Genomic DNA, 26,757 nt, shown 5'->3' with positions numbered 1-26,757 from the left:
CCTTACGGTAAAATTTAGTGTAGGAATGCTATCTCTCTTACTAGTGCTTGTTTCATTAGGGTGATTTTTTTTTTCTGGACTGAAATTTTTAATTAGTCTGTAATCTTGAATGAAAAATGCATTAAAAAATGAATACTTGAGAGCTTGAGAGATGGCTTAGTGATTGAGAGTATTTGTTCCTCTTCCAAAGGACTTGAGTTTGGTTCTCTGGATCCAGGGGATCCAACATCTCTGGCAACTGAAGACACCTGCACTCACATGTACATACCCCACATAGACATACGCAGCTACACATGATTAAAAATATAATAATAAATCTTCAAAAAAATGAATACTTGAAAGCTAGGCATGGTATTGCACACTTGAAACCTAGTGGAGGCTTGGAACTCTAGAGACTAAGTCAGGAGTATTGCCATGATTTCCAGGCCAGCCTGGGCTACATAGTGAATTCCAGTCTAACTAGGACTATGTATGAAGACCTTGTCTCAAAAGAAGAAAACCATCCGACCAAATAAAAGATTACTTAACTTGGTGTTAAAACTAGTTTTTTGAGCTGGATGGTGGTGGCGCATGCCTGTAATCCAGCACTCAGGAGTCCGAAGCAGTTGGATTTCCTGAGTTTGAAGTTAGCCTGGCCCTACCAGTGACTTTTAGGACAGCTAATACCGCACAGGGAAACCCTGTCTCAAAAAAACCCAAAAAAATAAAAAAAGAAAAAATTTAACACCACTACTTAACAATGTGTCTTCCCTAGATCTATGAAATACAGTTTTATTTTTAATTTATAGTATTGATTTTAGAGATATTATTTAAAAATAGTGCAAGTGCCGTATAGATTGTCATTCTTGGTGTGCTGTCACAGCAGATTACTTTTTGTTTAGATCCCCTAAAAACATAATAAACGATATGCTAATGAGGGCTGTGTTTGTAAATTTACTTTTCTCATATTCTAGATTCAAGACCATTTTTCATGGCAGATTGACATGTTACTACAACACAGCGTTTCAGAGCAGTTGTCAGGCAGCGGGGTAATGTAGTTCGTTGCAGCAGCTAGGTTAGAATCCAGCTATGGCTGAGCGCATGAGTTTGTTCCTCCTGTACTTTTTAAAAATGATGTTTTTATTGTACGAGTGTTTTGCCTGCGTGCGCTGTGCACTGTGTACATACCTCATGCCCATGAAGGCTAGAAGAGGTATTCCAGAAGAGGGTTTTTGGAATTGGAGTTATGGATTGTTGTGAGCCACCTAGGGTCCTGTAGAAGAGCAGCTAGTGCTCTTAACTGCTGAGCCGCATCTCTAGCCCTAGAAGGAATAACCCTTTACCTCCCTTAGCGTGCTAGGGAAAGACCACTATGGCCATTTTTGATGGCGTACACTAAAAGAAGAAGAAACCAGGTCAAAAGGTAAAGACACACTAGAATAACAGATCTTATGTGGGTCCTCATTTTCTTTACCTATAAAGAATTGTAGACATTGTTGTCAGAGAGACCATGCAAGGATTATGCATAAATTGGGATGTTGTGGCATCATTATATCAGAAATCACTACTCATTTAAAAAGTTCATTATTGCAGAGAGAGAGAGAGAGAGAGAGAGAGAGAGAGAGAGAGAGTGTGTGTGTGTGTGTGTGTGTGTGTGTGTGTGTGTAAGTCAGAGGACAACTTGTAGCAGTCTGTTCTCTCCCACCATGTGTATTCCAGGGATACAACTCAGGGCATCAGGCCTTTTGGTGGGTGTCTTTATCTGCTCACCCATCTCTCTAGGGCCAAGACAGCATTCTTATTACAGTAACAGACCAACATTTCGACAAAAATAAATGGGATTTAACCTCTTTTTCTTTTACAATGCTAAGATTTGAGCTCAAGGCCTAGTGTATTCAAGGCAAATACTCTACCACCGACCTATATCCCCAGCTCTGTGATGGGAAATTTTAAATATTTCTTGTTTGGCTTTATATTTTCTTTCTTTTCTTCTTTTTTAGTTTAGTTTTTTTTTTTTTTTTTTTTTTTTTTTTTTGAGACAGTTTCTTTGTGTAGGTGAGTGTCTTGGGATTCACTCTGTAGACCAGGCTGGCCTGGAATTTGCCGAGATCCTCCTGCCATGCCTCCTAAATGCTGGGATTAAAAGCATTCAGCATCTTTTATCTTTTTTTAAAACAAGTCTATGTAGGCCTGGATTTCTTTTCTTTCTTTCCTTTTTGGTTTTTCTCTCTGTGTAACCTTGGCCTTGGCTATCTTGGACTTGCTTTTGTAGACCAGGCTGGCCTCAAACTCACAGAGATCCACTTGCCTCTGCCTCCTGAGTGCTAGGATTAAAGGTGTGCACCACCACACCTGCTAGGCCTGGATATCACTGTTGCCTAGCGTATCCTTGAACTCACTCACAATCTTGCCTTATTTTAAGTATTTTGATTACAGGTTGTGTGCCATTGGTCTGTGTTTTTAAAAGACTGGTGTGATTTATAAGCTTCTTGGACAGTTGCTTCTTTCTGCCTGTGTCATAATAGGAGATTGTGCAAATTGGGGCAGTTAGTTTTTACTTATGTATCTGTCTGATTCGTTTTGATTTTGGAGAAATTATCTGTTCTCTTAAATATTAGCTTTTTGGTACCCACCTTACAAATATAGTGTGGTCATAGTGCAGACTGTCAGAAGTGTTTTGTGTTCTTCAGGCACTCTGTACTGTAAATTTTATGGTTTTTTGAAATACACTAAGCTTTGTAGATATTTTGCTTGTTAATGTTGGGTGCTACTACCATCTAACAAGTGTTTGTCTTGTGTATAACACAGTGAGTGGCTTACTGCCATCCTATGAGAACAGGAGCGCTAGTGAAAATCCTGGACTTGTGGTTTCTGAATTCTAGCAGCTTGTTGCCATTCTAAAAGAACAGGAGGTGCAAGTGAAAGTCATGGACTTTGTGTGTAGTTTCAGTGTGTTCTGACCACTTCAGAGTCTTTCAAACTAAAATCAGAAATATGTTGATATCTTGGAGTATGATGGAAAGGTCAACAAAAGCTTCACGAGTAGGATAATTTCTTTTTGGGGGAGTAGGGTAAGGGGGTTGAGATAGTATTCCTCTGTAGCCTTGTCTGTCCTGGAGCTTGCCCTGTAGACCAGGCTGGCCTTAAATCACTCTGATTCTTCTGCTTCTGCCTTCTAAGTGCTGGGATTAAAGACGTGTGTCACCTGGCAGAGTAGAATTATTTCATTGGTTCATATTTATTGGCTTAGTAGCAAGTATGATTTACATCCCGGAGTAGGCACAATTTTTGACATTAAACTCTGGCTAGTTATCACTACAGTTGCTCAAATAGAAGCAAACATCAGCTAGTGGTCATTAGTTCTGATCTCCTGGTAAATAAACTACTAGGGTGTAATGAGTACTTGGAACTACATTTTTAGGATGGAGAAGAATTCATAATTTTCTAAAGTATACTAGTGGCTTCACAAATTATTGTGCCTATAAAGTGACATGAGACTTGTTTAAGACAGCATTCATTGGCTAATAGGGCAGGCTTATTTTGTCATAAGACTTGTTGACACATTTTGGGTGTACTAAGTTAAGAGCATGCTTGTTCTTTGGTCCTTGGTCTACTTCCTAAGTATGTCTGACTTTAGTCCTCCTGGCCCAATAGATACAGGCTAGAAGCCAGAAGTATTTTCATAGTCATCTTCTAGTCATGTGACTAGTGATCCAAGTCATCAAGCAAGAGCCTTGGTACTAAGCCTGGTGGTGGTAGTTCACGCTTTAGTCCTAGCACTTGGGAGGCAGAGGCTAGTCTGGTCAGCAGAGCAAGTTCCGGGAGAGCCAGGGTACACAGAAACCTTGTCTCCAAATAAAATAAAATAAATAAGGAGGCTTGGTACTTCATTAACAATAAATGTTTAAATGAATGAACATCCATATATATATCTTGATTGATTGACAATTAGAAAAATAAGTTTGAAGCTGGGTGTGGTGGTACATGTTTTTAATCCCAGCACTTGGGAGGCAGAGGTAGGGGGATCCCTGTGAGTTTGAGGCCAGCCTGGTCTACAAATCAAGTACCTGGATAGCCAGGACAAGACAGAGAAACCATGTCTCAAAAAAACCAAACAAAACCAGTAACAATTAAAAAAAAAAAAAAAGTTTGGGCTAGTGGTCCAACTTAGTAATGCAGAGGGCCTTGGGTTTGAGTCCCAGCATAAAAAAAGGTGCTTTTTGTTTTGCTAATGTAACTTTGTGCATATATTTAATGGGTGAGTACTGTTCTAGGATCCACTGTTCAGGTATCAGTGGCATTAGGACCTGACAGATGGATATGTATATTATCCATATTATCAAAAGCAAAACAAAAACCAAATCTATCTGGATGTATCTCTTCCATATATATTTTCATGAAAACCCCCTAATTAAAAGTAAGATGAAGCCAGGCGTGGTGGCGCATGCCATTTATTCCAACATCTGAGAGGTGGAGGCAGGGGGATCTCTGTGAATTCTAGGCCAGCCCGGTCTATATCGTGAGTTTCAGCTCAACCAGAGCTACCTAGTGAGACCCATCTCAGGGTAAGATATGCACTACTTTAATCCTATTACTTTGGAGTTTGAGGCCAGCTACTTCCACATTCTGGCAATGACTACATAGTGAAACCCTACCTGAAAAAAGGATGGGAGTAAGGGGAAAGTGCTGTGGTCTTGATATTGATGTCACCCAAAATGCATGTGTTAAAACTTAATTTCCAATGTGAGGTTATTAAGAGGTGATGCCTTTATTATTGCACTATAGAAAATAAAATTATTGGTGTTTATTTTCAGTTTCTCCTCTATGTATGAACTTGGTAGCTGAACGTACCCACTGAAATTTTCTAGCTAATTTCTATTTCACATTACATCAGAAAAGCATTTTCATATTTGTGGGTTATTTTTATGGCCATCATATGCATGTCTAATATTTCAAATACTTCCAACAGTCATCATCATCATCATTTGGTTAGAAGTAATGTCGCTGGGCGTGGTGGCACACGCCTTTAATCCCAGCACTCAGGAGGCAGAGGCAGGCGGATCACTGTGAGTTCAAGGCTAGCCTGGTCTACAAAGTCAGTCCAGGACAGCCAAGGCTACACAGAGAAACCCTGTTTTGAAAACACAAAAACAACAACAACAAAAAGAAGTAATGTTGTCTTTTTATAATAAATAGATTTTTAAAGTACTTTCAGTGTTTACTTTTATTTCCTCTGTGTAGTTTTTAGTAAATATGAACATTGGTATTAATATACAGTAAGATACTGTGTATTATGAAATCTTCCCTCTGTATTCATTAGCACACTTATTAGTGGCCTTATCTCTGAAACAAATCACAGTAAGAAGTTAAAATCAAGAGGTCTAAGTAAGTCCTGTCTTCTTCCTGAACCAGATGACTGTAATGGCTTTTTAGTAGTGTGTCTTGGCTTAGGACCTTAGCTTTTTCATCTGGGGATTAGTATATGTCTGAAATATGAAGCTAATGTGTTAGCTCTCAGATAGTAGCATCTGGAAATGGAGAATTCATCAAAAGAGAAAAAATTCATTATTTGAGGGCTCTGTAGACATTTGTAGGTCAATGTTTCTGTTAGTTTTTTCTAATACAAATTATGACTTTATTTCTCTTTTTTATGTATTTTTTCTTTTATGGTACTGGGGATTGAACCTAGGTTATCACATATACTAGGCAAGCATCCAACCACTGAACTATCTCCTCAGCCTTTTAGTTATATTTTGAGATAGAGTTTTGCTAAGTTGCCTAGGCTATTAGTTCGCCCTGTAGCTCAGGAATGCCTTAAGATTATATCTCTCCCACTCAGCCTTTCTAGTAGCTGGGAAGTCAGGTCTGTACCAACAGGTCTGCCTTGTAACTGGTTTTGTTTTTTTAAAGTGATTTAAAGATCATTAAAACATCTTACATTGTATAGAATGTGAATTTTAATGAGTCTTCTTATTGGTAATACACTGTTTTGAAATTTTCTTGATTGTTATTTCAATTAACAGTAACTACTGGTTGAAGCATGTAACAGTTTGTCTTTCAGATATATGTTAGAAAAGTATATGTAATGTGAAATACATTTACATGCATGGAATTACAACTTAGTTTTACTTCAAAGGTGGACTCTCTAATTTTTAAAACATTTAAAAATTAATTTTATTTGTTTTATGTGTGCATGCATTCATTTTATGTGTGCATTGTTTGTATGGCCATGCCTGTGCCATTGTGCATGTGGCGGTCAGAGCACAACTTCTGGGAACCACAGTTCTCCTACCCTGTGGTTTCTGGGGCTTGAACTCAGCTCAGCAAGCTCGGTAGCAAGGGTCTTTACCCACAGAGCCATCCCACCAACCCTTTTCTTGTGTGGAATCTTAGTTTCCTTGCAGATTTGCAATTTTAGTGTTAGACTTTTGTTGTTGTATTTAGTCAAGGTCACTCTGGCTGGCCGGGAACTCCTGATGTAGACCAGGCTGGCCTCTTTACTCAGAGATCCAGCTGCCTCGGCCTCTCGTCCTCTCCTATGTATGCCTCTCCACCTTTCCCAATCCTCTGCTTCTCTCCCTCTTCTCCCCCTCTCCTGTGTCCCTCCATCTCCTCTGCCTCCCCACCTCTCCTCAGCCTCTTCCTCTGACTCTCCACATCTTTTCTTCCTCTCTACCTTTCTGCCCCTGGAATACTGTTTTTTTGTATGTGTGTGTCTGTGTGTGTGTTTTGTTTTTCTAGACAGGATTTGCCTTGTAGTCCTGGCTGTCCTGGACTTGCTCTTTAGACCAGGCTGGCCTGGAACTCACAGAGATCCACCTACCTCTGCCTCCTGGGGTGCTGGGATTAAAAGCATGTGCTACCACCGCCTGGTTTTGTATTGTTTTTGAAACAATGTTTCTTATAGCTGAAGTTGAAGTTAAACTCTGATCTTGAACTCCTGATTCTGCCTCCACTTTCAGGGCACTAGAAGGTGTGCCATCATTCCCAATCAATATACATCTTATGCATATTATTAGCTTTTTATAATGTTTTTAACACTCATTTTTCAGGAAATATACATGTTTAGTGTAGCTATGGATGCAAAAATTTAAAATTTCTTTCTAAATGTGCAATATCAGTAGTCAAGGAAAATCGATAACGTTGGTTCCATATAAGTAGCTAATAAAGGCTTTGTGTACATACTGTTCTTGCAACTACTTTTGGGTATGAGAATGAAAAAGTCATTTTGGGAGGACAAAGGTGGTTTTGTATATCAAGCGTCTTAGGTTGTTTCTGTAATACAGTTCTGGAAATCCTATTTGGGTTATTACTAGCTTAAGTATCAGTACCATAGCTACTGCAATATAACTGTAAGTTTTTGAAGATTATAGTAGGAGTCGTGTGTTGAAAGGATGAGTAAGACTTCAGAAAGGTCTGATAGTTTCAACATAAAACTCCCAAATGTCTGTTTCGTTGTTCACTTAGTGTGACTTAGTATTTCAGACCGATGGTTTCCTTGATAGCCCACTTTCTCAGCATGTATTAGGAGATGATAGATTGAAATGCTCTTATTCCTTTGGATGTAACATGTAGTAGAGTTCTACCAGTTAGTGCTATCCATTTATTTACATTAAACAAATGCTTAAACCTTTCTGAGAGTCTTTTTCTACTCTTATCCTAATTTTAAAATGCGATCACATCAACATGTATTTCATAAGCTTGGAAGGGGGAGAGGGATTGTGCATGCCTATAAGCCCACCACTAAAGAGAAGCTGGAGGACAGCTCCAAGTTCGAGGCCAGCCTGGGCTACATTGTGAGATTCAGACCAGCATGAGCTACATGTTGGTAACTTGTTTCAATCACCCTAAAATGTGTTTCATGGGAAGCACCCCAGTTCTGCATTGTGTGTCCTTTAGTGTGAATACTAAATTATGTAAAAGGCACCTGGGTTTATTAAACCTAGTAACTAGATATTTTGTTTTTCTGACTAGAAACATCATATTCTTTTTTGTTTTGTTCTCTGTTTTTTTGAGACAGGGTCACCCTATACAGCCCTGGCTGTCCTAGAACTCACTGTATCTACCAGGTTGGCTTTGAACTCAAAGATATCCATCTGCCTCTAGATTAAAGGTGTGAGCCACTACACCTGACTTTATATTCTTTCTCAGAATTATATTTGTCAGGTCATGAAAAGCTGAAGGTTTTGATAACACCAGAAAAAAAAAACATTGCCATTTTCTGTCTTATTTATTTAAATATTTTATGTGCACGAATGCTTTGCCTGTTCATATATATGTACACCTTGTATACCTAGTATCTGCAAAGACCAGAAACAGGAATTGAAGACCCTGGAACTAGAGTTGCAGATGGCTATTAGTCTTCATGTGTGCTGGGAATCAAATTCTGGTTCTCTATAAAAGAAATAAATGTTCTTAACCACTGAACCATTTCTCTGGTCCCTTATTTTTATGTTTTTTTAAAAAAATCTGTTAGAGAATATCCTTATCTGTGGCTTGTAAGGTAGCTTAGCAGGTAAAGGTACTTGTCGCCAAGCCTCATGACCTGAGTTAAGTCCCCAGAGTCCATGTGTTGGAGGGAGAGAACCAGTTCCCACAAGCTGCCCTCTGATCCCCATGCACACATGTAAATGTTTAAACAAGAAGAGTATCCTTGTCCAAGATCCAGGTTTTCTAAGGAGCTGAAGAAATACGAATGTTTCCTTCATATGAAAGTAGGTAGAGAACACCAAGTGCCCTGTTTTATCAGGTGAAGCTCAGTGGACTACACGTCTCTTTTATTTATTTGGTTTTTTGAGGTAGGGTTTCTCTGTATAGCCCTGGTTGTCCTGGACTAGCTTGGTAGGTTAGCCTTGAACTTACAGTGATCCGCCTGCCTCTGCCTCCCAAGTGCTGGGATTAAAGGTGTGCACTACCACACCCGGCTTTACACATCTCTTTTAAAGCAGATATAGCCTAGCATGGCCTGTGTGAGATTTCTTTGAAGGTTAAACTACATATATCCATGTTTAGGGTTTTGTTATTGTTGTGTTTTAAACTGGCTTATTTTTGTTTTATGTGCATTGATGTTTTGCTCACATGTGTGAGGGTGTCAGGTCCCCTGGAACTGGAGTTACACACAATTGTAAGCTGTCATGTGTGGGCTGGTAATTTTGAACCTGTACCATCTAGAAGAGCAGCCAGTGTTCTTAACCACTGAGCCATCTCTCTGCCATTTTGATATCTTTTTTCATTTTCAAATTATTGCTACAGCCAAATTGATTAATAGCTCCTCACATGTTGCTTGTGTGGAGAATCCTTAAGAGATCTTTGTTTAGCAAATTCAGGTGTGTGTGTCTGTGTATAAAATTCTTTATTTTAAATATAAAATTGGACTTGTGCTAATTGATCTATTCATACTTCTCCAAAAGGCAATATATTTTTAAAGATTTATTTTGTAAACAATTGTATATATTGTGTATGTCTGTGCATAGGCTTGTGCACTTACTTGCAGTGCTCACAGAGGCCAGAAGAAAGTCTTGGATCCCCTGGTGCTGGAGTTACAGATGATTGTGAACTGCCTGATGTGGGTACTGGGAGGTTCTAGGAGCAGAACTTTAATTCTTTATAAGAACAGTAAGGGCTCTGCCTGAGCCATCTCTCCAGCCCATAATAATAGTTCCTAATTTTAAAAAATAGAGTTTCTTCTAAAATCTATATTTTTATAATATGCATATTCATTCTTAGCATACTGTGACCATTGCTTCTGATTTTGTAATTAGCTCTGTGTTTTATAAAATTGAGGGAAAATACATTTTTGTTTTTTAGAATTAGGTGCATAGTCTGTCTCTGTCTTTCTCTAGAACTAGGTGCATGATATCTCTCTGTGTGCATATGTGTATGTGGAAGTCAGAGATCAATATCAGGAGTTCTTCCTCGGTCCTTCTACCTCATCTCTCACTGAACCTTGCTCACTCGCTATATTGGTTGACCATCAGGCTCTGGGGATCTAACTGACTCTGCTTCACCAATGATCCAAAGTCAGGTCCTCGTGCTAGTGCTGCGAGCATGTTACCACGTAAGCTCTTGTCCCAGTCCCTTAGGTGTGTAGCTGTGTGGGACCACCCTTCCTTAAGATGGGGTTGGCAGTGGACAGTGGAGACAAGCTTTGCTCTTTACGAATGAGTAGGCTTTTGTTTAGTTGCTCATTTGTTTTAAGATGGGGTTTCCTTGGTCCAATATGTCCTTGAACTCAGTGTGTTCTTCCTGCCCTGGTCTCCTGAATCCTGGAAATTAATAGGTACGAATTGCCACTTCTGAAGTAGAGGTGCTAGGTTTTTTTTTTGTTTGTTTGTTTGGTTTGTTTTTGTTTTTTGTTAGAACATGTGATTGATGGTCATAAGTTAAAAGGAGGCTTAAAAATTACAGACTAACCGGGCGTGGTGGCACACGCCTTTAATCCTAGCACTCGGGAGGCAGAGGCAGGCGGATCGCTGTGAGTTCGAGGCCAGCCTGGTCTACAAAGTGAGTCCAGAACAGTCAAGGCTACACAGAGAAACCTTGACTCGAAAAACCAAAAAAAAAAAAAACAGATTAAGGTTATATTGAATGGCATTTTATAAGGATTTGATCACTTTGCTTGCATGATAATTTAATATACTGTCGTCCTGATTGTTCATTTTACGCTGATAAGAACCAGGCATGGTAGCACACCTCCAATTCCAGTAGGCAGAGGCAGGGGAGCATCACAGATTGAGGCCACACATAAAATTCTGACCAGTAAGACCCTGTCTCAGAAATAAAACAAACAAAAAACCCAAATAACTCTTTGAAGGCACATGGCATATGTGTTACTTAAATATGCATGTATTATGAAATCTAGTATATTTTAAAAACATATACATATGTACACACATATTTATAACATGTAAACTTTTAGTTTGATATGACATAGATCAAACATTACTTCTGATTTGTCAGAAGTCAGCAAGCCAGATTCATGTGATCTCTGGCATTGGAGGTGATTTTTGAGTATCAAAGCAAATGATGGTTCTTTCTGCCGCCTTTCAAGCACTTGTATACTCGTTTCTAGCGTTCTTTTGCTTACAGCTGTGATGCAGACTAGCCAGTAATGACTAAGGAGCAGGGCGAGAAGGTTAGTAGGTTGAGTAGCTGATTTTGAATTTGGATGCTGGTCACTGTGGCTGTAGGGAAAGCTACTCTGAGAAGAGGAGTAATCTGTTCCCTTTGCTGCTTTTCCTCAGTGGTCACATGAAGCACATAGTTCCTGTTATTGGTGGCAGCAATTGAGGGATGACCTTTTCCTTGTTGCTGCTGAGAAAGCAAATAAATGTAGTGATTCAGTGTTTTTGCTATTACTATAACCTTGCAAATAGGAGGAAAACTTAATTATTAAAAAAAAAACAAGCAGAAAAGGAAATTCTCACTTGGGGTATAGATTTATCTATCTATATATAATACTATTTGCTACAATAGCTGTCTGTGTTTACAGCCAATTTAGATCTTTGACCTTTGATTTTCCTAAAGTATAGGTAATTTCTTTAACATCACTGTTTACAAATAATGTTTCATGATTTTAATTTTCTCTTTGTCTAACTAGATGTGACGCTGACCCTTCAGCCCTAGCCAACTATGTTGTAGCACTGGTCAAGAAGGACAAACCTGAGAAGGAGTTGAAAGCCTTTTGTGCTGACCAACTTGATGTCTTTTTACAAAAAGGTAATTGTTATGGGCCTTCAGCCAAGTATTTTACATAAATATTTTTAATTTAAACTTCCTGAAAAGAGCCAGGGATGGTGGCACATGCCTAGAATCCCAAAACTTGGCGGGGTTGGGGGGGGGGGCTGAGGCAGAAGAATTTGGAATTGAAGCTAACCTGGGCCTATATAGGGAATTCCAAGTCACCTATGCTACCGGGCAAAACTCTGCCTTAAAACAGCAGCAACATAACCAGATTCATGAAGGTGTAGCTTAAGGGGGGAAACCCACTTCCAGAGTTTGTGTGTAATAGTCCTTCCTTTCGTAGTAGCATGCTAATTTTTGTGTCGTTCCAGTTTTACTATATGTGCTTCTGAAATGAGACAGACACAGACTTTACAGTAAATTAGGCAGGGTCCTTTGAATACTTCAGTGTGCCCATTCACGAATACTTACATATTTGTTTTGTGTTTAGGAAGGACAGGTTTTTCCTGTCCTTCTTTTTGTTTTCCCAATATTGAGACAGTGGTTCTAATTCTTGTTAGGTTCTTTGCAGCTTTTGACAGCACTTAGTTGATGGTTAAGAGATAACTGTTTAAGGCTACTAAAGCTGCCTTCTAGTGCTTCTGTGTGTGTGAACACGCACTCGAGTGTCTGTCTGCATGCCCCTGTTTGAATGTATATATACGTATTTATATTCATACATGTGCAGGTGTTCGTGTGTTCTTGTGGATAACATAGATCGGCTTGTCTCATTTCTTGGGATCCTTCTATCTTGTCTTTTGAGTTTGTCTCATTGGTTTGAAACTTGCAAATTAGGCTAGGTTGGCTGGCCAACAAGCCCTCCAGAGAGCTTCCTTCTCAGTGTGGGGACTACAAACAAGTGCCATCATGCATGAGTTCTAGGTTCAAATTCGGTGCTTCACTGAGTGATCTCCTTGGCCCTGACGTTGCATATTCTTGCTGTTAAAACAGTAAACTCAATGTTCTTTTTTTTCTCTTGGCCGGGGCATCTTGAGATCCAAGAAAAGGTGGGCATGATTCTCCTCTCTTTGCACCTTTAACTTCTCATCTTCAGTTGGCCGTGTGTGCTAGCCTGTAACTCAGCAATTGGGAGTTAGAGGCAGGAAGATCAGAAGGTCAGCACTGCCCTTTGCTACACAGCCTGCGCTGCATGGGACTGTCTTAAAATAAATAGATTTCCTGCCTTTTTACCAAAGTCCTCCTATGATACAGAACTTGCAGGAAGTTTCCTTAGCTGTTTTCTTGATACTTTCTGCCCCACTCTACCCTCACCCCGCCCAGTCTTTCTCTAAACCTCACTGCTCACTTCTCTGAAAGTCACTGAGTATATCTTCACTTAGAGCCCTTGGACATGTTTTATGTTTGCATGTAAGATTCTTTCTTGTGTCTTTTTGGTCTCTTCATGCACAGTTTTCCTTAGTACTTAGTTACCCTTTCTTCCTCCTAGCTCTACCTGACTTCTCCTCGTCTTGCCTCTACCTCTGAAGTGTGGGAATTGCAGGCATGGACCACTAATCCTGGTTTACGGTTGATTAAATACAAGGTTTTCTGTATACTAGACAAACCTTTTTAATTTTTTAAAACTTATTTTTATTTTATGTGTATGAGTGTTTTGCCTACATGTATGTATGTCAGTTTTCTATTTGCATGTCTGGTGCCTGGGGAGGCCACTAAAGGGTGCCAAGTCCCATGGAACTCAGTTATGGATGGTTATGAGCTGCCATGGGGTTCTGGAACTGAAGCTGGGTCCTCTGTAAGACTAACAATCAAGCTCCCTTAACTGCTTGGCCATCTCGCTAGCCTCTGGGTTGTGGTATTTATTCATTCATTCATTCGTCATTTCATCTATCTATCCTCCCACCTTCTCCCCACCTCCTTTCCTCAGGGGGATGGGCATCACTCTAGTACAGGTTGTTGGAACTCACACAGTAGTCTAAGCTAGTGACCCTCCAGCCCAGCCTCCTGAATGCAGTAGTACAAGGGTGAACCACCATGCTCCATTTCAGCTAACAGTTTTACCATTCTGCAAAAAAAAAAAAAAAAAAAAAAAAAAAAAAAGTTTGCTCAAGGAGTGTGGATGAAAATGCTTTTCTGTGGGGACAGTAGTTGGCATTTTAGAAATGTGTGACAATTGTAGCATGAGCGGAGCCCATATAATGTCAGTCTTTGAAATAAACACCCCCCCCCATCTTATTTTGGAAATTGAACCATCTGTCACTGAGCAGTACTGCTTTAGATGGTCCTTAGGGCAAGACCAATAAAAGTTATTTAAATTTAATTCAAATAAAAATAGAAATATTTTGATATTTATGTTTTCAGCAAAATTACCTGTTTCTCTCACTCTCTTTGTCAGAGGAAGTTTCAAATACAGTCAAAACATGGACTTGAGTAAAACACAAATGCTAATTTCAACCCATTCAAACATATCTAACTCAGTCTTTGAGCGGTTTTTCATTCTGTCCAATGCAAGATTATACCATGAGATTACTTCTTCTACATATGCTCTTTCAGTCATCATTTCAGTTTCTTTAAACAGATAAACACAAAATATTACTTTATCTTTCAGACCTGATATTCTTAGTAGGTCAAGAGAAGTTTTGTAAACTCTAATAGCTTATTTTGTTTGCTTGTTTTAAGAAAAGCCTGATTATTCTTTTTCCCTTTTTAAAAATTTAATTAATTTATTCAGATTACAACTCAGTTGTTATCCCATCACTTGTATCCTCCCGTTCCTCCCTCCCTCCCGCTTTCACCCTATTCCCCTCCCCTAGGTCTGTGACCGAGGGGGACCTCCTCCCCCACTATATAGTCATAGGCTATCACGTCTCATCTTGGTAGCCTGCTTATTCTTTCTTTGAGTGCCACCAGGCATCCCCACCAAGGAGAGGTGGTCAAATATGGGGCACCAGAGTTCATGTCAGAGTCAGTCCCCGCTCTCCACATAACTGTGGAGAATGTCCTGTCCATTGGCTAGATCAGAGTAGGGGTTCAATGTTTACTACTTGTATTGTCCTTGATTAGTGCAATAGTTTGAGGAGATCCCCCTGGGCCCTGATCCACCCATCACAATGTTCTTCTTGTAGGTTTCTAGGACCCTCTGGATCTTTCTATTTCCCCATCTCCTATATTTCTCTTACCTAGAGTCCCAGTAGGATGTCCTCACATCTATCCCAGTCTCCTGGTAAGTAAAAACTTTCATGGGACATGCTTTTTGGGCTAGTGCCCAATTATAAGTGAGTGTCTACCATGTGAGTCTTTCTGCTTCTGGGTTAACTCACTCAGTATGATCATTTCTGGTTCCATCCATTTGTCCACAAATTTCAAGATTTCCTTATTTTTAATGGCTGAGTAGTATTCTGTAGTGTAAATGTACCACAGCTTCTTTATCCATTCTTCAATTAAGGGACATTTAGGTTGTTTCCAGGTTCTGGCTATTGTGATGAATAAGGCTGCTATGAACATGGTTGAGCATATGTCCTTGTTTGTGTGGTGGAGCATCTTTTGGGTGTATTCCAAGGAGTGGAGTAGCTGGGTCTTGAGGAAGCCCTATTCCCATTTTTCTGAGAAAGCACCAAATAGATTTCCAAAGTGGTTGTACAAGTTTGCATTCCTACCAGCAATGAAGAGTGTTCCCCTTTCTCCACATCCTTGCCAGCATGCAGTGTCTCTTGAGTTTTTGATCTTAGCCATTCTGATGGGTGTAAGATGGAATCTCAGAGTCGTTTTGATTTGCATTTCTCTGATGACTAAAGACGTTGAGCATTTCTTTAAGTGTTTCTCAGCCATTCGATATTCCTCTGTTGAGAATCCTGTTGAGAATCCTCTGTTGAGTTCTGAGCCCCATTTCTTAATTGGGTTATTTGGATTGGTGATGTTTAATTTCTTGAGTTCTTTACGTATTTTGGATATTAGACCTTTGTCAGATGTAGGGTTGGTGAAGATCTTTTCCCAGTCTGTAGGCTGTCTGTCACTTTGTTCTGTTGACAGTGTCTTCTGCCTTACAGAAGCCTCTTAGCCTCATGAGGCCCCATTTATTAATTGTTGACCTTAAGGCCGAGGCTGTTGGTGTTCTGTTCAGGAAGTTGTCTCCTGTGCCAATGTGTTCCGGGCTCTTCCCCACTTTTTCTTCTAACCGATTTAGTGTCTCCAGTTTTATGTTGAGGTCTTTAATCTACTTGGACTTGAGTTTTGTGCATGGTGATAAATATGGGTCTAATTGCATTTTCCTACATGTAGACATCCAGTTAGACCAGCACCATTTGTTGAAGATGCTATCCTTTTTCCATTGAATAGATTTGGCTTCTTTGTCAAAAATCAAGTGACCTTATGTGTATGGACTCATTTCTGGGTCTTCAATTTGATTCCGTTGATCAACCATCCTATTGCTGTACCAGTACCATGCTGTTTTAATTACTGTTGCTCTCTAATAGCTTATTTTCTTAGTCTCCCTTTGTGTTTTTTCTGTTTGCTTTGAGACAGGGCTTCTGTGTACAGCCTTGGCTGTCCTGGACTCACTTTGTAGACCAGACTGGGCTCTAATTCACCGATACCCTACCTTTCTGTCTCCCTGAATGCTGGGATTACAGGCGTACACCATTGTGTCGGCTTTTAGTTTCTTTCATTGCGGGCTGTTAGTCTCTTTCTTATAGGAACTTTGTTTCTAATCTTTTACAATTAACTTAAGCAACAAAATCTTATATTTATATCATTTGTACACATACAATTATGTCTGAAGGAATTAAAAAGAAGTAAAAGCCTTTCAGGTGAATTTCTCTTCCATTAAGGTAAGTCTTGCTTTTAAAGCCTGACAGCAGTGTTAAAGATTTCCGGTATTTCTAAAGTGTTGACAACAATGTTTAAACCTTCCGTTTTTGTTTATATTAACATTTAAATATTTTTTCTCTTTAGAAACTTCGGGTTTTGTGGACAAACTATTTGAAAGTCTTTATACTAAAAACTACCTTCCACCATTGGAACCAGTTAAACCTGAGCCCAAACCACTAGTCCAAGAAAAAGAAGAAATTAAAGAAGAGGTAATACACTTTTTAGAGTCTGTCACCAGGATTCTTAATTGAAAGTTGAAATTATTGGTATTATTGTTGTTTGTTTGTTTGTTTGTTTGTTTGAGACAGGGTCTTACTATGTAGTCCTAACTGGCCTTGAATTTGCTATGTAGATAGTATGGCCATTGCTTCCCATGCTGGGGATAAAGGTGTATGCCACTGTGCCCACCCTGAAATCTTTTTCTTCCACCCAGAGGTACATTTTCTTAGCTACACTAGAAGCTCACAAGCTCTAGTGATCCTGTGTTCTTGCTTTTCAGAGCTGGGTTATAGGTGTGAGCAGGACTTACGTGTGTGCCAACATCTGAATTCAGGTCCTTGTAATTAAACAGCAAGCACTATTAACTGTGGAACCATTTCTTTAGCCCTCAGAAATCCAGCAATTTCTGAAAAGTGAAAAGTTGGTTACATACAAAAGGTTGGGTGAAACTAAAGTATTAATAAAAGTTTAATATAAATCATTAGGTAACATACCATCACATATATGGAAAAATGATTTACTGTTTCTAACCACACTATCAACACTGGAAAAATTAACAGAAATATTATGTTATAAAGTATAAAAACATGATTAGAGATGCCAAGCTAAGGGGCTGGAAAGATGGCTCAATAGTTAAGGGGCCAAGAGCACATACTGCTCTTGCAGAGTACTTAAGTTTAGTTCCTGCCTCCTACATCTAGAGGCTTATAACCACATGCAAGGGATGCAATACCTTTGACCTCTGCACGCCTGTACTCATGTGCACATGCTTACCCCCACAACATAACCAAAAAAATTAATTCTACAAAAAGATACTAACCTAATTGCTTTCTTGAACCAATATAGAAATATTACAGCCTTTATAGTTCCTTTTGTGTATAAATCAGGCAATCTTTGTTAAGAATGTGGAAAAGAGATTTTGTATGTACAAATATATGTAGTTTTTAGTCCAGAACCAGGAATAGAAATACTTCCCAACTTAAAAAAAAAAGTTTTTGTGGAGCTGGAGAAATGGCTCAGATTAAGAGCACTGTCTGCTCTTCCAGAGGTCCTGAGTTCAATTCCCAGCAACCACGTGGTGGCTCACAACCATCTGTAATAAGATCTGGTGCCCTCCTCTGGTGTGCAGGTGTACATACAGACACAACATCATATACATAAGAAGTAAATCTTTAAAAAGAAAGTTTTTGTTTCGTCATCTGTAGAGTTGGTTTAGTTATTAAGGGCACTTGTTCTTGCAGAAGACCTGGTTTTGAGTCCCAACGTACACATGAAAGTTTACAGCCATTTGTAACTCTGGTTCCAGGGTGCACAGATACATTGACATACTTGAAAGCAAAACATTTATACACACACTGTCCAGGACAACCAAGGCTACATAGTGAAACCCTGTCTCTAAAAACCAAATAAATAAATAAGTAAATAAAAAAATAATATTCTTTTTTGTTTGAGACAGAGAGCCCTTGAACTCCTGATCCTTCTGCCTTCACCTCTTAAGGGTTCAGACTCAAAGTTTTAAGGCTGGCTCAAAAAGTCTTTAAAAAGTAGACTAGTGAGGTGGTGTGTGTGTGTGTGTGTGTGTGTGTGTGTGTGTGTGTGTGTGTGTGTTTCTCTGTAGCCTTGGCTGTACTGGACTCATTTTGTAGACCATGCTGATCTGAAATTCACAGAGATCCACCTGCCTCTGTTTCCCTAAGTACTGGGATTACAGGCATGTGTCACCATGCCCAGCCTTGGTATATCTTTTTAAGTAGCAGGAATGGAAACCTTCCTGCATCCTGTAGAAATTTTTCTTTGATGCTTTATACAGTGTATAATATGTGATCTTTGGTATAGGTTAAGTCTTTTATGATTATAATTTTTTATGGCAAGTAGTATTTCTTTTTTTAAAGGTTTATTTATTATGTGTACAGTGTTCTGCTTGCATGTATGCCTGCAGATCAGAAGAGAATACTAGATCGTATTATAGATGGTTGTGAGCTACCATGTGGTTGCTGGGAATTGAACTCAGGTCCTCTTGAACAGCAGCCAGTGCTGTTAACCTCTGAGCCATCTCTCCAGCCCAAGTAGCCTTTTAAATTTTAATTGATTTAATTTAATTTTGTGTGCATTGGTGGGAAGGTATCAGATCCTCTGGAACCGGAGTTACAGACAATTGAGAGCTGCCATGTGGGTGCTAAGAATTAAACGTGGGTACTCTGGAAGAGCAGCCAGGCCGTTTAACCACTAAGCCATCTCTCTAGCTCTGGCAATTAGCCTTTTTCTATAGTCACTACAGGTATTCCCTGATTTGTAAGAGTCTGTTTAGATGACAGTTGATTTGAATATTAAGAAATGTAGTACTGGGAGCTGGAGAGATGATAACTCAGTGGAGAGAGCACTTGCTGTCCTTCCTGAGCTTCCTGGCGCCCACATCAGGGCATGCAAACACCTGCAACTCCAGCGCCAGGGGATCTTCTAGCCTCCCCAGGTGTCATGCACGTATGTGGGACACATTCATGTATACAGGAACTCGCACACAGATATTTTTTAAAAATTGTATTATCTTGTTTTAAAAGAACAGTTAAAAAAATCTTTACAAGGTTCCATTTATAGTATCTTTGTAACACATCCTAATTTTGGAACCTTTATAATATGAGCTTAGCTCTAGAGCTCTTCTGACTGACAGTTGTCTGGCATGTCTTCTTCCTAATTTTCATGCTTGAGTTAATTGTGATTATCGGTAAAACAATAGTTCACACGGCCACACATAAATAATGGTTTAATTTTTGGTCTGCACAGTTGCTCTTTTAGAGTGAGTGGCTCTGAAGCAAATCTTAGGATTAGCCATCATGACTTCTTGATCCTCAGCTGCACTGTACTGTTAGTTGTTTTTATAATTAGATTATTGGCCACAGGGGAAACAGGCAAGAGAATTTGGACCATTGACTCAGCTTATCCTGGTGTTGAAAAACAACAGAAGATGTATGCTATAATTTACGATGCACACGGCATTTATTCCTTTTTACCAAAACTTTCCTGAGATTTTATTTTGTGAAGAAACACTATTTGTTTTGTGGGGGTTTTATTATCTAGATGCAGCTTGTTGCTCCTCAGTAGAGTAATGCATCAATTGAATTTCTTGCACATTGCTGGAAGAAAACGATTTTTAAATCCAGTTGGATGAGTGTGTAGTCTCTGCTGATGCCATATGGCTGCCATATTGTAGCTGCTATTATTATGCACTCTGCATTTTGTTAAATTGTTACCTTCTGGTTCATTTACTCATTTCCTGATTTTGATAATATGTGAGGCTCTTCTCCATTATTTGAAAATATGTTTAGTTCTTACCAGTTTGATTCATTTGTATGTGGTAGGCTCTAAGCTCAGTTTTTTGTTGTTGTTTTTGTTTTTGTTTTTTTAATTTTAAGGGTCTTGTGGTATCCAAGGTTCCCTTGAATTCATTATCTTTCTTTCTGTCTAGTCTCCTAAATGTTTGCTAAGATTGCGTTTTTGCTTGTTAACATACCTGGTTCAAACTAGCTTGCTTGCTTGCTTATTTATTTATTTATTCTTTAAGCTAGGATCTTGCAGTATAGACCAGGTTGGCTTCAAACTCACAGAGCTCTGTCTGGCTCTGCCTTTCAAGTGCTGAGTTAAAGGCTTGTACCACCACACTCAGCCCAAACTCTTATCTATTAATATTTGTTTATTTGTCATTATTATTATTATTGTTATTATATATATAACAATAATAATTATTATTATTATTATTACATTTTAGACAGAGTCTTGCTATGTAGCTCTGGGGGCCTGAAACTCACTGTGTTCATAGGCTAGATTTAACTTTGTGGCAATCCTCCTGCCTCAGCCCTGTTAGATGTGGAGGTGGCAGGTATGAGCCACCATACGTGACTTTTTTTTTTTTTAAAGACAGGGTCTTACTGTAGGTGAGGCTGGTTTCAAACATAACAATTCTTTTTTTTCAGTCATGTGAACATACCACCACAGCCAGTAGCATATCTTTTTTTGAATTAATGTGAGCCTGTTTTTTACTTTTCCTGTTCTCTGACTTTTTTTGGGAATGGCTTAAATGAGTGTAAGTGTGCATATAACTATCTGTAAATAAACTTGAGTTTATCTTTCTTTTTGAGTATCTGTTGATTTTCTTTGTTTGTTTTAAGACAGGGTGTCAGGGACTGTATGGATGCCCCGCCTCTACTTCTTAGGTGTTAGGATTACAAGTGTGTGGGACCACACTTAGCTCAGAGTGAAGTATTCAGTCTGTTTATTTATGTCCTCTCTTACACCAGAAAGATTTATCACATGTCTAAGTTTTGTAACTTAGAGAGGAACTGGTCTTATTTTTAACAAATCTTGCAGGTATTTCAAGAGCCAGCAGAAGAAGAGCGAGATACTAGGAAGAAGAAATATCCCAGTCCCCAGAAGAGTCGTTCAGAATCTAGTGAACGAAGGTTTGTACTGGTATCTAATAGTAAGACACTGAGAGCTGTTTTTCAGTATGCAAAGTTAGTTAGCATTATTGGACTGTGTCCCCATGCCCTCTCTAAAGCACTGCGGTGAGAACTTTCCTTCTTTCGATTATGTCTTGCTGTTGTCTTAGCTTCTGTGTCTTTTATAAACAGCCATTATTTGCTTTTCCCAAGAGTGCAGAGGTGGGAGCAGTGTCCTCAGAGAATTGTAATGAAATGTTCCATTTGTTTAGGGGGTGCAGTATTAAAATTATCCACGTTAGCATTTGCCAAAAGAGTACAGTTTGGTGTATGTTCACCTGTGATCACAAAACGGTCTTTATTTAAGAAGACTTCTCGTGAGCCATTTCCCTCTTTCTCCTTCTAATTCCTATCTTCTTCCCCACTCTCCCTCATACTTTGGGCTCTCCTTTCCTTTCTTATTTCTCCCTACCCTGTGTACTTGAAGTGGGAAAACCCTTCCCTCTTAATAATGGTTAGAAGAATTAGTGGTAGTCTCGAGACATTCTAAAATAGACGTTATGACTTCTGGGGACGTAAAGAGAGCACTTCACCTTCTGGACCTGTGCACAGCTCTCATTTCCAGAGTCCACACATGGCTTTTACATCTGTGTATTATAGGACGCGCGAGAAGAAACGAGAAGACGGCAAATGGAGGGACTACGAGCGGTACTACGAGCGGGGCGAGCTGTACCGGGAGAAGTACGACTGGAGAAGGGGCCGCAGCAAGAGCCGCAGCAAGAGCCGTGGCTTGAGCCGCAGCCGCAGCCGCAGCAGGGGCCGGAGCAAAGACCGTGATCCAAACAGGAGTGTCGGTGAGTAGGCCACACCCCAGGGAAGCGCGTCTGATAGAGGTGGGAGAGATTGTGTCAAAAGGCTAATCTTGTACACTTTTGAATCAAGGCAGTTTTTAAAAAGTTATTCCTAAGTTATTATAGCATATATTTATATTTAAATAATTCTTATATTTGATACAAATGTCTTTTGATCAGTAACAATGACACTTAAGTAAAAAGGTTGCCTTTTGCTTCTTATTTTATTTTTCCTGAAAGTGATTGGCTTGCTATAAGGTTGTCCAATGTTTAAAAAATTAAAAAGACAGAAAAATCCTAAAATGCCAGTGAAGAAGCTGACCCTTCTTCTGACAATGTACTTGACATTGATACTGTAAAACATCGTTTTTCACCAGTCAGTTGAGATATGCACAGTGGTGATATTCCTGTTTTTAGACTGTACTACCAGTGAGTGCATTTAAGTTGTGGATTGCTCAGGAAGTATACACTAATGTTCTCAGCTATGCTGTTCTGAGACAAGAAGTGCGGCTTAAGCACGTAAACATGTGACTTCTTCATCTCTTGCTTCTTTTTTATTCTAAAACAGAGCACAGGGAAAGATCAAAGTTTAAGAGTGAAAGAAACGACCTGGAGAGCTCCTATGTGCCTGTGTCTGCTCCGCCTGCAAACTCTTCTGAACAGTATTCCTCTGGGGCGCAGTCTATTCCCAGCACTGTCACTGTGATTGCACCTGCACACCATTCTGAAAACACAACCGAGAGCTGGTCCAATTACTATAATAATCATAGCTCTTCCAATTCTTTTGGTCGAAACCCACCACCAAAGAGGCGCTGCAGAGATTATGATGGTAAAGATTGCTACTCTTTTGTATGCGCTATTCCCAGCTAGGAAAGCAAGTGTTGCAGATGCTGCATGGGTGCATCCCAGTAGCTTGCCTTGCCTTTTATGTGAATACTAGTGTTTTCTTCATATGCCAGGTCATGTTTTTTCACTTACAGTTTCCTAAAAATGACTCCATATGATGCATAAAGAACTTCCTCAATTGTTTTTTAGGCTTTTAATATTTTATATGTATGTAAATATGTTTAAGCTAGTTATCATAAATATGCACTTAAGTCCTTTCAGCATGTTCAATTATAAGCAGTGCTACAATAAATAGCCTTGTATACCTTGCCTACTGGAAATTTAATGCTAAAATATTGTTTAAATTGATAGATACTGTACATATTTATAGTATACAGTAGCATTTCAGGACATGTATATCATGTGTAGTAATCAGATCAGTGTAATTAGCCTGTTTATAATCTCAGACTCTTTTAGTATTGGGAATGTTCATGATCTTCTCTATCAGCTATTGTCAACAACAGTTATTATATTGTGAAATATTATAAATAATCCTATATTCTTGATAGCAAGAATGATTGCTCTAAAATAATAATATGAAATAGATCATTGAAATGAAATTATAGTTCAAGGCTTTTATTACTTCCTTTCAAAGCTTTGGATATTTGGTAAAATACTTAGTTTTTAATTATTTAAAAAAATAACTTTCTTTTTAAAAATGAGAGTCTCATTGTGTAGCCCAGGTTTGCCTCAAATGTGGATGTAACTCAGGCAGCCTCAAACTTGCAATCCTCCTGCCTCAGCCTCTAGAGTGCTAGGAGTACAGGAGTCACCACCACACCTGATTTGTATTATGAAAATTTAGCAATTTGGTTAATCTAATAATCAGTAGCTACTTAATATCCCATTTCACTTACTGCTTTAAAATTCTAGTACGTCCTAGTCTCATAGAGAGTAGGGAGTATGCTTGCCTTTACCTCAGGGTTATGTGGTTATTAACAGGAGAGCACTAAGGAGATTTGGATTTCTTAGAAAAAAGCTACAATGTAAAGTAGGATGTTGAGTTTTCTGGAATTTGTTTTATTCTTTGAACTCATAGTATATCATAATAAGGTTTTTGTTTTTGTTTTTTTAATTTTAATTCTTACAGAAAGAGGATTTTGTGTACTTGGTGACCTTTGTCAGTTTGATCATGGAAATGATCCTCTAGTTGTTGATGAAGTTGCTCTGCCAAGTATGATTCCTTTCCCACCCCCTCCTCCTGGGCTTCCTCCTCCACCACCTCCCGGAATGTTAATGCCTCCAATGCCAGGCCCAGGCCCAGGCCCTGGTCCCGGCCCTGGCCCTGGTCCCGGCCCTGGCCCAGGCCCTGGCCATAGTATGAGACTTCCTGTTCCTCAAGGACATGGTCAGCCTCCACCTTCTGTTGTGCTTCCCATACCAAGTAAGTATGTGTTGGTTGAACCTTGTTTTGTTGATGAGTTGTATTTAGAAGAACCTCATCCCTTATGCTAACTGTTTAAATGTTTGAAAAGCAGTAATGGAATTTAAAATATACTCCCATAATTAAGATGTGCTTACTGTTTCCCATTCTTTATAGTACCTGCAGTGTCCCTTTGTTTGTAGTAGCCTGATTTGTGTTGACCTGGAGACAAGACCTTGTTAGCTGTTAGTATTTTAAGATGTTAGAGAAGAAACATGCTGGAATTTTTATGGATTTTCTTAGTATATAAAGAAAATCTCTTCAAGAATATTGAAACAACATTTGAAATCTTTCATTATAGAATCTTTTAGATACACATAAGGATGAATAACTTGGGCAGTAATTTGTTCAATTGGCCTCAGTGATTATCTATTAAGCCAACGTTGATATAACTCCTCATAGTTTTTTGGGTTGATTTGTTTTTGTGGGAGTAAATTCTAAATGCCATGCCATTTTTAACATTGTGGATTTCTTTACTGAAAAAGATTTTGTATTTGTGTGTGTTTTAATTTCATTATTGTATCTACCTAAAGTAAGAGTAACTAATGTTTAAAAATGGCCATGTAAGGGCCTCGGAAGATGGCTCAGTCAGTAAGAGTGCTTGCTGTGTAGGCATGAGGATCTGAGTTCAAATCCCCAGTGTTGACATCAAAAGCTAGACATGGCTGTGTACCTACAACCCATCACTGAGTGGGTAGTGTAGAGAGACAGGAGGATTGCTGGGGTTGTTGCCTGGCAGCCTAGATGTAGGTTCAGTGAGTCTAGAGGGCTAAGGTGATGAGTAATAGATCAGGACAATTGGCATCCTTCTCTGGATTCTGTGCACATGCACGGCTGTATATACCTTCATACCTCACGCACACATTTAAGAGGTCTATTTAAAAAGTATTAATGGTTCCTAGATGGGTGTGGTGACACACTTCTGTTATCCAGCACTCTGGAGGCTGAACAGATGGTCGAGGTAAGGTTATGAGTATAGCAAGGCAAGGATAAGACTAAATTTTAAAAATTCAGTTGAAAAACTTACAGAATTAATTATTTACATGTATGCAAAGGTATAAGAAAATAACTACTTAAAGACAGTTAGCATCACATTATTTTAAAAAAGCAAATTATTTAAAAATGTTGCCATTTAACTTAAGCAGTATATCTCTGTTCTGGTACTAGTGATAGAACTTAGGGCTTCATTCACACCTGGGCTAGCACTCCTCACTCAGGTTTACTCTCAGCCCCTTTTGATTTACTGTGTGTCAGGGGCTCACTATTCTGCCCAGGCTGGCTTTGAACTAGCTTTGTAGTCCAAGCAGGCTTTGAACTTAAGATCCTCTTGCTGTATGTAACCTCCTGTGTAGCTGGGATTACAGGCCTGCATCATCTGTTTCTCTCTTTTTCTTCTCCCAGTTTGGAGAATTGAACCCAGGGCTTCATGCATTCTGGGCAAACTATCAACCTCTGATCTATATCTCCAGCACTATTTTTCTTAAAGCAATTTATTTTGGGGCTGCTGTATAGCTCAGTAGTACTACAGTGTTTGACTATGTGTGAGGACCTGCTTTTTGTCCTCAGCACCAAACTAAAACCAAAGCAGTTAATAAGTAAAAATAATTTAGCACAATCCTATCTTTGTGTCCACTACATACACTATGTACCCTGTAGTGAAGTGTACAGCACATTAAAGTTGGTAGCAAAAGGGCTGGCAGGATGGCTCAGCAGGGCTCACTATGTAAGCTGGAGATCTGAGTTCAGTCCTTAGAACACACATAAACTTAGGAGAGAGCTGACTCCATAGGCTTGTCTTCTGACCACCACAGGTACACTGTGGCTAACTGCCCTTCACTTAACAACAACAACAACAATAATAATGATAATCATAAAATGAACCATGAGATAGATGGCTCAGCAGTCAAGGAGCTTGCCACCCAGTCTGATCACCTGAGTGTAGTCCTTGAGAGGCACATGGCAAAGGGAGAGAACCAATTCCCTCAGCTTGTCCTCTGACCTCCACATGCTATATATTCTGTAGCATGTGAATTTACACATGTGCACACACATACAAACATACACAAAGTAAAAAATTTCAAAGTGATTAATAACAGTTATTATATAGGTGTTAGTGAAAGCATGTTTTTCTTTTTTCAGCTTTGTTTTTCCTCGTTGGGGATGGGTGTTAGGGATTGCACCTTCCAGGGCTCTGTGTGTGCTTTATGTCCTAGTTTTCTTTCTGTTGCTATGATAAAACAGTGACTGAACCTGGGGTTTTTGGAGAAAAAGGGGCTTGTTTCAGTTTAGAGCTTACAGTCAGCCAATCACTGAGGGAAGACAAGGCAGGAACAGAAGAACAGACAAAGAAGGAATGTTTCTCGCTGACTTGTTCAGCTGTATTTCTTATGTAGCCCAGGACTACCTACCCACAATGGGCTGA

General features: G+C 39.2%; 1 protein-coding gene across 2 annotated transcripts in view; it reads left to right on the top strand.

Moving 5' to 3' along the window:
- The window catches only part of RBM27 (RNA binding motif protein 27), a 67,638-nt gene that overhangs the window by 2,221 nt on the left and 38,660 nt on the right, over positions 1-26,757 (top strand). For both annotated transcript variants that reach the window (XM_084778193.1, XM_084778192.1), the window contains exons 2-7: positions 11,579-11,697; positions 16,609-16,733; positions 21,106-21,197; positions 21,837-22,030; positions 22,596-22,856; positions 24,003-24,296. In XM_084778193.1, the coding sequence (XP_084634319.1) occupies positions 11,579-11,697; positions 16,609-16,733; positions 21,106-21,197; positions 21,837-22,030; positions 22,596-22,856; positions 24,003-24,296 (1,085 nt within the window). The remainder of the gene's footprint in view (positions 1-11,578; positions 11,698-16,608; positions 16,734-21,105; positions 21,198-21,836; positions 22,031-22,595; positions 22,857-24,002; positions 24,297-26,757) is intronic.

This window comes from Acomys minous (assembly GCF_964271855.1).
Source record: "Acomys minous genome assembly, chromosome: 4".
NCBI lineage: Eukaryota > Metazoa > Chordata > Mammalia > Rodentia > Muridae > Acomys > Acomys minous.
Note: the sequence above shows the minus strand (reverse complement) of the source record. Positions and strands in the feature narration are given on the sequence as shown.